Consider the following 9958-nt stretch of genomic DNA (forward strand, 5'->3'; position numbering starts at 1 on the left):
TGAGACGGACTGTGAGAGACAGAGAGAGAGGTGGACTATAAGACTGTGAGACAGACTGTGAGACAGAGACAGGTGGACTATAAGACTGTGAGACGGACCGTGAGAGACAGAGAGACAGGTGGACTATTAGACTGTGAGACAGACTGTGAGAGACAGAGAGAGAGGTGGACTATAAGACTGTGAGACAGACTGTGAGAGACAGAGAGACAGGTGAACTATAAGACTGTGAGACGGACTGTGAGACAGAGACAGGTGGACTATTAGACTGTGAGACAGACTGTGAGAGACAGAGAGACAGGTGGACTATTAGACTGTGAGACTGACTGTGAGAGACAGAGAGACAAGTGGACTATAAGACTGTGAGACTGACTGTGAGAGACAGAGAGACAAGTGGACTATTAGACTGTGAGACTGACTGTGAGAGACAGAGAGACAGGTGGACTATTAGACTGTGAGACGGACTGTGAGAGACAGAGAGACAGGTGGACTATTAGACTGTGAGACTGACTGTGAGACAGAGAGACAGGTGGACTATAAGACTGTGAGACAGACTGTGAGAGACAGAGAGACAAGTGGACTATTAGACTGTGAGACAGACTGTGAGAGACAGAGAGACAGGTGGACTATTAGACTGTGAGACAGACTGTGAGACAGAGACAGGTGGACTATAAGACTGTGAGACTGACTGTGAGAGACAGAGAGACAAGTGGACTATTAGACTGTGAGACAGACTGTGAGAGACAGAGAGACAGGTGGACTATTAGACTGTGAGACAGACTGTGAGACAGAGACAGGTGGACTATAAGACTGTGAGACGGACCGTGAGAGACAGAGAGACAGGTGGACTATTAGACTGTGAGACTGACTGTGAGACAGAGAGACAGGTGGACTATAAGACTGTGAGACTGACTATGAGAGACAGAGAGACAGGTGGACTATAAGACTGTGAGACAGACTGTGAGAGACAGAGAGACAAGTGGACTATTAGACTGTGAGACAGACTGTGAGAGACAGAGAGACAGGTGGACTATTAGACTGTGAGACGGACTGTGAGAGACAGAGAGACAGGTGGACTATAAGACTGTGAGACAGACTGACTGAGAGACAGAAAGACAGGTGGACTATAAGACTGTGAGACTGACTGTGAGAGACAGAGAGACAGGTGGACTATAAGACTGTGAGACTGACTGTGAGACAGAGAGACAGGTGGACTATAAGACTGTGAGACTGACTATGAGAGACAGAGAGACAGGTGGACTATAAGACTGTGAGACAGACTGTGAGAGACAGAGAGACAAGTGGACTATTAGACTGTGAGACAGACTGTGAGAGACAGAGAGACAGGTGGACTATTAGACTGTAAGACTGACTGTGAGACAGAGAGACAGGTGGACTATTAGACTGTGAGACGGACTGTGAGAGACAGAGAGACAGGTGGACTATTAGACTGTGAGACGGACTGTGAGACAGAGACAGGTGGACTATAAGACTGTGAGACGGACTGTGAGACAGAGACAGGTGGACTATAAGACTGTGAGACGGACTGTGAGAGACAGAGAGACAGGTGAACTATAAGACTGTGAGACGGACTGTGGGATTTAAAAAGCCCATGTGAGGAACCACAACTAAATTTACTATGTTTCTGGTGTAAAATTATGCACAAATTAAATTTAATTAATAATTTAATTAATTAATTAAAAAGATAAAATTATGGTCAAGCCAGCGAGTTAAAGAGAAAAATCTAAGAAGATTTTCCGAGCCTGCTACACTGTAGTGATGATGTCACCCACTCTAACTCATGAAAAAAAGCATGAAACTTGACCGTGAACAAACCATAAAACATATCAAAAAGCTGAATACATCATTAATAGATTAACTTCTTGTGACCAATTTACAGTTTAAATCAAGTCTGTAGCTGAAAGTATGCTGAACTGGTGAGCTTTCAAAGTGGAGGAGTGTGGATATATAGGCTACAGTATTTTACAGTATTAAGTAAATAAGTACTGGTAGAGTTGATGTGCAATGGATACAATCCTTAAAAACTACAGTATTGGGACATATTATAGTATTGGGAGTATTAAAACAGATATTATTGCACGTGTGTCAGGTACTGCACTTGTTACTGACTAAGAGTCCGTGTGTTCAACACTCTGAGGATAAAGAATTATAAAATATATAATAGGCTAATAATAGAATAAACTATCAAAACGAAGTAGGCTACAAAGTGCTTCACAGAGACACAGAGAGAAAGATGGGATGAAATACCACACTGAACCACATGAGGGTCAAAATACAAATAAGAAAGCGTTTTCAGAAGGGACTTTAGAGAACACAGACTCAGACTCAAACAGCCTAATTTCCTCTTTCACTTGAGTAAAGGTTAAATGACAACACCGCCTCCTACCGACAGACTTTAACTCTGCCCACTCCTGGGTGGCTTCAACTTGTTTCTAGTTTGTAACTATGATGTTGATAAGACATGTCAGCTGTGAAAATATCTGCAGTTCATCGCCAGGCTTTCTTGTCATGCTCTCTCATCCACGAGCACAAAACTATTTTATATGAAATAACAAGGACATTTTATCTTAACACAAATCTCTCTTCATGGCATATTGATTTAACAATAATATTGTGTTGGTAGATCACTTATGGTCTTCTATTTATTTATTTATTTATGTTGAGTTATAGTATAATATTCCTGTTACACCTGGGGACTTAAAAGTATTTGGTGCAATAGCCTCTGGAGTCTGTATGCTGTTCAAATCTCCCAACAATTGCACTTGTTTTCTCCACCCGACTCTTCCATAGGTCAAATTTATTTTTCCAGTCAACAACAACAGATCTATAGGAGCCCTGTTCCAAATAGATATTACTACAGTAGCGAGATCATTTGGTAGAAATGATCTCATACTGGAATCAGATGATACTTAATCACCAGTAAAGTTAAAGTAATTTCATTTAAATTCATTCATGCATTTTAGCAAACTGCATCAGCTTGTCTTGTATTTAAAGATTTAATAAAGTTCCTTATCCCTCACAGCGCTCAGCACATCGTGTACAATTGTTTTATACATTTGTAATTTACGCAAACTCAAATAAAGTTGATTTAAAAAACAAAACTCAACTCTGAACCATCCACCAATCAGCTGCGGCTGTCAGCATAGTGACATATCATTGGTCAATCCCTCTAGCGGATGTAACATCACCTCCTTCTATTGGCCTTCCATCGAGTAACGTGTCATAAACAGTGAAACACGGATGGTGACAGCAAATCCTGGATATAAAGCTTCATAAATAAACCTATAATGAAACCTTAAAATCGTAGAAGTGGTTTCATTTTTGAAAAGGCTGAGAGAAAATGGAGGTAAGCTGAAAATAAGTATCTCCTACTCGGTTTTTATTAAGCATGCTAGCTAACGTTAGCTAGCCAAAGTCCAGTTAACTGAGAAACAAACAGTTCCCAAAGATTAATACAGAAAATAGTTTGTCCTCTTGTTTAGCTGTTGAACGTTAGAGGTCTGCACAATAATGCAATAATCTCCCTGCACAATGTAAGTTACTGCTAGAAAGTGTAAGTTACTAATGTGTTGACTGTTTTCTCTCTTCAACAGAATATTCAGAACCTTCCCATCGACATACAGACCAGCAAGCTTTTGGGTAAGTCAGAAATACACTCGTATAAAAATGTTCATGCCATCTGTTACTGTAAATGCGAACTAGCTTGTGTTTCTTCTACAGCAGATCTACAAAACCATCTGTTGCCTTCAACAGATTAATCACATTATGCCAGATGCACAGATATTATTGGTATTGAATGTTTCTTGTGTCCTCAGACTGGCTGGTGGATCGACGTCACTGCAATCTGAAATGGCAGAGTGCTGTACAGTCCATCAGAGAGAAGATCAATGCTGCCATCCAGGACATGCCAGAGAACGAGGAGATCAAGAGGCTTCTCTCCGGCTCCTGTAGGTCCCATTACAGATCCAGATTGTGCCTCTCATCTGTTTCATTACATCAAAGTCACAGAGATAAGCATGCATTTTTCTGAAAGATAAACACAACACGTACCATAGTTTTTAAGCTATTTCCAGAATCCTCATGGACTCTTCTTATCAACTTGATAAAAGAAATTATAATATTACTTTCCACTAATTTTATATTTTCATTTACAATAAGGCATTTATATTTTTTGTCTCATGTCATATACAAAGTTATTATCAGTCTCTAGTTTTCATTCGTTTACATCTTAATTTAGAATTTTTATATTTATCTTGTGCAAGCAAGGAGATTTGGGGCGGAGGGTTTGTTTTTTAACTATATTGTCTTATCAAATTATGTTATGTTTTGCAAATTGTTTTTTTAAAAGGAGGGAAAAGGAGATATGTAATTTCTGGCTACCATCTCTGATTGGTTAAGGGTAAACATTTTTTTTTTTTATTCTTGGAATATCTTAAAAACAGCTGTAAGTGTTCTTAAATGATCTTCTGGATTTTATAAAGCGGATCAGGCTTCTGTCATTCAGAACAACAAATGCTGAACATGAGAGGGACAAAATGAGTCCATGGAAAAAGTCATTCTTATTTTTCAAAGTTGCATTTGTTGCATTACACCAAGACCTCGCATCCTTGTTGCCACTTTACTCTTCTGTTATGTTTGTATGTGTATTATTATGCAATGTAGTAATTGAAATACTTTGTTTTAATTGGTAGACATTCACTACTTTCACTGCTTGAGGATAGTGGAGATACTGAAGGGAACTGAGGCCTCCTCCAAGAACATATTTGGCAGATATTCCTCTCAGAGGATGAAGGTGAGATAATTCAAGTGGTCTGTGGGGATTTCTTTGTGCAATATTCCTCTGCTCTTAAACTATCCGAATGTTTTGATTTTAATTATGTTTTATGTTTTTGTTGTCACAGGACTGGCAGGAGATTGTGTCCCTTTATGAGGTAGATAATATCTATTTGGGTGAGTAATATAAAAACAAAACAAGCATTGTATTTATTATTGTGTCACAACATCTGTATACGCTGTTAGACTTATTATTTTATAGGGTAGGAAGGCTATTTTAATTAAGAAAAAATGATACTGGTTCCAATACATGTTGTAATTCTCTTAGAAACCAGAAAGTCTAAAGCTAACTATGTCAAAATGGAGAAAAGAGTAGTTTTTGTTGCTGCTGTTGAGATTATTCCTGTATCATTATTATAGGATATGGGGAAATTGCATCCAGCTATTGAAACTAAATAATTGCCTGAGTAGAATTCTGTAATAAAAAATATCTGTTTGTGTGTCCCAGCGGAGGTGGCCAGCTTGCTGAGTCGCAATGTGAGCTACGAAGGCCCGGCTCTGAGGAAGCAACTGGCCAAAGCCCAGCAGCTTCAGCAGGAGCTGAGCAGGCGGGAAGTGGAGTGCCAGAGCTCAGCTGCAGACCTGAGGGAACGCTATTATGCTGCCTGCAAACAGTATGGCATCACAGTAAGTATAAGAACATGGAAGCCTGCCAGAGAATATTAACAAACACTTACACTGACATTGTGCAATGTTCAAAATTAGGTATTTTATTAATAGACCAATGAAATGACATGATGCTTGTCCAGACCCTCGCTCTCTGTGTTTTTCATCCTGATGCATGGCTTTTTTTCCTCTAACAGGGAGAAAATGTGGCTCGTGAGCTTCAGGCTCTGGTCAAAGACTTACCAGTGGTTCTTGAGGAAGTTGGGAAGGATGCAGCAAAGTTAGAGGAGCATATCCAACTTTATACTGCTTTCACAAACTTTGTATGTGAGTGGTGAGTACATCATCAATGTACAATATACTCTTGTGTATATATATATATACTCCTTGTCCTTGTACATCTTTTATGGAAAGTTAGTTTGTTCTTGGTGCGTACCATTTGCCTCGGAGGTCGGAGTTGGGAATGACATTGACGTTTCAGTTAACAAGTCGGAAAACCTTGCGTGGCCAGTCGTTATTTACAACTAGCCAGGTTAGCCATAGTTACGCCGGTTGATTTAAAAAAAAAAAAAAAACGCATTGTGCGATAGTTACTAAACACTGTAGCAACACGTCCACAGACAGCAGCTGGACAGCACTTTGTGTACAAAAATGTATATGAGGCACAAGTACACAGAAGTGCTAATAAGCAGTATAAACTATAGCTTTCAGTAACTGTTGATACTCGGAGCAGCCATCTTGGATCAATGAAGTCAGGGTAGTGCGGTTCTCCTGACTTTTGAAGTCAGAAATCTGACTTAAGGGGGCGTTCCCTTTGAAATTTCCGACTTTGAACTCGGAAATTCCGACTTCCATTGTCTCATGGAACACACCATAAGTACACATCCCTAACAGCAATACATCAATAATAAAACATTTGGTTTGTTCTAAAAACCACATTGTCATTTGTAGGTCAGAACCAGTCCTGCCCATGCTGACATTTGCCCAGAAGAGAGGAAACGCAACATTTTATGAGTGGAGAACGGGGAAAGTCCCCACAGTTATTGAAAGGCCAATTGTGGAGGAAGCTCCTCCTGATGCAGTCACAGAGGATACGGTTGGTTTCACTGTCGTTATATTATGTATTATTCAGTTTCACATATTAGAAAACTTCCTATCTTACTTTAGTTTAGAGGAAAAGTCACTTCCTAATTTATAAATTCTCCTTAAATCCATTTTATTTTTGTCATACAGTTACTTTAAAATCAGGCTCTAATTCAGATTATCACAGTTACTAAACAAGATATGTAATACAGCCCCAGGACTCATGTGGCAGCTCTGTGCTGCTGTGAGATATCCAAATGCCAAAAAAGGTCAAATAAATGTGTTCATGTGTTAATTCACAACTGATTTTTTCTCACCACTGATTTTGTGTTTCTGTAGATTGACTGGGGTGAATTTGGCAAAGGCACAGATACTCTGGGTGTAAATTCTGGCATCACAGTTGAGGATGGAATAGACTGGGGTATCAGCCTGGAGCCGAGCTCTGAGGTAAGAGACAACATACACCTTATAAATATATTCATAAAGAATATATTAATATGTAGTTTACATTCAATGTACATACGTCTTATATTATATTCAGCATTACATCCTTTCTTATTAGGGAATTTGTAACTGTACTGAAAGTAACAGATAAATGGCTGAAATAGGTTTCTAAAAGCATGTCATAGCGTTAAGTGGTTGAAATCGCTTGCTAAAAGTAATGGATAACCAGCTGATATGAAGTGGTGTTTGAGTTCATCTGTTAGGGGCTGTGGGGGCACACCCAGCTGAAAAGATTGATAACCTCTGCTCCACTATGCCTATTTCTGTTTGTCTCCCTGAACAGGACGCTGGTGCTGGTGGTATTGACTGGGGTGACAGTGAAGCAGCTCCCATTGAAATTGAAATCGTAGACGCGGGCACAGACTGTAACTACACTTCTTTTTTTAGATCACCATTATGGCTCCACAACTTATCACATGCTCAGCTGTTGACATTTCTGTTTGCTAAAGACATGTGTCCTCTTGTAGGCCCTGAGGGTGTGGCGAGGGGCGAGGATGCCTTATCTATACTGGAGAACTCTCAGTCACGCAGCCAGTTTATTGATGAGCTAATGGAGGTAAAGACCCAGTCATGTATTGTCAAATTAACCTTGTATGATCTTTATGTAAAAGGTCATGTTGGCAAAATTGTGATTTTAGTGCTCAAACAAAGAAAGATATAGAAAAGTATAAACACTGGAGATTATTTTCATTACTTATTCATTTTTTAAAAATCATTCATATAGTAAAACATGTTATGTAGTTGAAATGGCCGTCATATTTTCCCATAGTCCAAGGTGATGTCTTTAAATTGCATCATCTTCAGCCAGAGCTGTTTCAGTGAAGAAGCTTCAAAAAGGCGCTGTCACCACCTGCCCTGCTGTAACTATGATAAAGTTAAAGACCAGCTGATGAACATAGTGGAGCATTTAGCAGCTGAAGAGACGGATCACTTTTTCATCACTTTCCTCCCACTTTATATAGAGCCTAAATCTTTCCCTTCCGCCCAATGGGACCTTTCTTCAGAAAAAAATATATACACATGGAAGTTCTTTGGCTTCAGTAACATTAGCTCCAGTCACATACGTGACTTTTGGGTTTGTGGTCTTACATTAAAACAATTTTACAACAAAGTGCAACTTTCTTGACTTGCAAAATTATATTTTAAATTGACAAACATCATATGTGTTATTCAGTGCACAGTTCAAATGGGATAAAAGAATTTGTTGTCTCTCGTCGTTGACTTCCGTACATAGTTTTCCAAAATAATGTCCCCTGTTGGTCCACCGGAAGGGGAGAGACTTATGCTCTCTATAAAGTGATATGTCAGTATTGTACAGTCACATAAAAGTAGACTAAATGGTAATTAATAATTGTGGGGTACACAGATGGTTTAAGGAGGGCCACCAGTTTGGTAATTAATTTATTGGATGGTATTTGAATGATAGATTAGATCATCTATCAGATTTAACAAGTGACACTGGATTCTTGTGTTCGGACAGCTGGAAGTGTTCCTAACCCAGCGCATTAGTGAGATGGGAGAGGAGGGAGATGTGGTAGCCATGAGCCAGTTCCAGCTGGCCCCCTCTGTCATCCAAGGCCAATCCCGTGAGCATATCCGGGAGATGTTGTCAAGGGTGCAGGACCTTGTGGGCCGGCTCACCTCTCTCCGGATGCAGCACCTGTTTATGATCCAGGCCTCGCCTCGGTATGCTGCCACAACTGATCCTCCTCACAGTATCAATTCCAGTCAGCAGCAAAAGCATAATACAAAAGGGATGAGAATTGGAACCATGTTCTTCCCAGCAAATGTTTTTTTTTATTTTCTCATTATTGTTTGTATGAAATGTGTTGTTTAGGTATGTTGAACGTGTGTCAGAAGTGCTGAGACAGAAGCTGAAGCAGGCAGACATTCTTGTACTGAAGAGTGCCACAATGGCTGAGAAAAGGCAGGAAGCTTTAGAGGAGCAGTCCAGACTGGAGCCTCGTGTTGACCTGCTGGCAGGATGCACCCGCGAACTCCAGAAACTGGTATTGGATTAATCTTTCAATTTATCTAAGTTCAAAGGGTTGGCGATTCTCCATCTTACTAGAAAGAGATGGTTGTGTAGAATTGTTTCCTTCCTTCGAATACAGTAAACATAAAAATATTACAGGTTATTACCATTATATCCATGTTAATATAAACAATACACAGAAATTAATATATAAAACACAGAGGACTCATAATTACACACCTTGAAAGATCTCATGAGTGTTGTTTGTCTTTGCAGATTGAAGCTGACATTTCAAAGAAATACAACAAAAGGCCTGTCAACCTAATGGGGGTCCATATATAGTGAACATCACAGATGTTCGCTGAATTTTTTTTTTGTCATGATCTACTAGGAGAAATAAAAGTGGTATTTAATTTTAGGTATTGAGTGTTCTTTACATTTTCTCGATCGACACTGGGTAAGAAACATTTCACATTTTAGAAATGTGTGTTTGTGAAAGGCCTTTGTGTGTTTATATAACAGACAGTTTGACAGTTCTGTCAAATATTGGGTTTATCCATTTATTAATGCATCCACTTCATGTTTGGTTAAATTTGTTTTTACTGCATAGATTATTTTATTTTGTATAATCTTTTTTTTTTTTACTTCAATTTAATATGTATAATATATATAGAACAAAGATGACAGAACCAAGTCATTATCATAAACTGTATATAAAACAAGTAAAGTACTTACTATTGCATATTAAATAAATCAAGACATAAAATACCAATACATTTAAGGGTGGATAAAAAAATAAAGTGCAAATAAGGCATACTTATGCTGCTTAAATCTCTTAAAATAATTTTTTTGTAAGCACACATTTCTTTTTGTTGTTGATCTTGTAATTTCCATATTAAATAATAAATAATTCAGAATATGATAAAGATTTAGAAAACT

The 9958-nt window shown here is 38.8% G+C and overlaps 1 protein-coding gene across 1 annotated transcript; it reads left to right on the forward strand.

Annotated features, from left to right (window-relative positions):
- Positions 1-3205: 3205 nt before the first annotated feature.
- On the forward strand, positions 3206-9437 carry cdk5rap3 (CDK5 regulatory subunit associated protein 3). Its single transcript, XM_038735190.1, has 14 exons — positions 3206-3364; positions 3612-3657; positions 3834-3965; positions 4710-4810; positions 4920-4968; positions 5300-5478; positions 5655-5791; positions 6409-6553; positions 6880-6987; positions 7328-7409; positions 7512-7600; positions 8525-8730; positions 8882-9053; positions 9296-9437. The coding sequence occupies exons 1-14, from the start codon at positions 3359-3361 to the stop codon at positions 9359-9361; spliced, it is 1518 nt and encodes a 505-aa protein (XP_038591118.1). The 5' UTR covers positions 3206-3358; the 3' UTR covers positions 9362-9437.
- The last annotated feature ends 521 nt before the right edge of the window (positions 9438-9958 follow it).

The sequence above is a fragment of the Micropterus salmoides genome, unplaced genomic scaffold, assembly GCF_014851395.1.
Source record: "Micropterus salmoides isolate LMB-PRFRI ecotype aquatic unplaced genomic scaffold, ASM1485139v1 Ms_hic_scaffold_21, whole genome shotgun sequence".
Lineage (NCBI taxonomy): Eukaryota > Metazoa > Chordata > Actinopteri > Centrarchiformes > Centrarchidae > Micropterus > Micropterus salmoides.

Excerpts from the sequence above, each read along its gene's own strand:
- cdk5rap3 (XM_038735190.1), top strand. Across the intron at positions 4,811-4,919 it reads ATTCCTCTCAGAGGATGAAG|GACTGGCAGGAGATTGTGTC; the intron begins GTGAGATAATTC and ends TTGTTGTCACAG. Across the intron at positions 6,988-7,327 it reads GCCTGGAGCCGAGCTCTGAG|GACGCTGGTGCTGGTGGTAT; the intron begins GTAAGAGACAAC and ends CTCCCTGAACAG.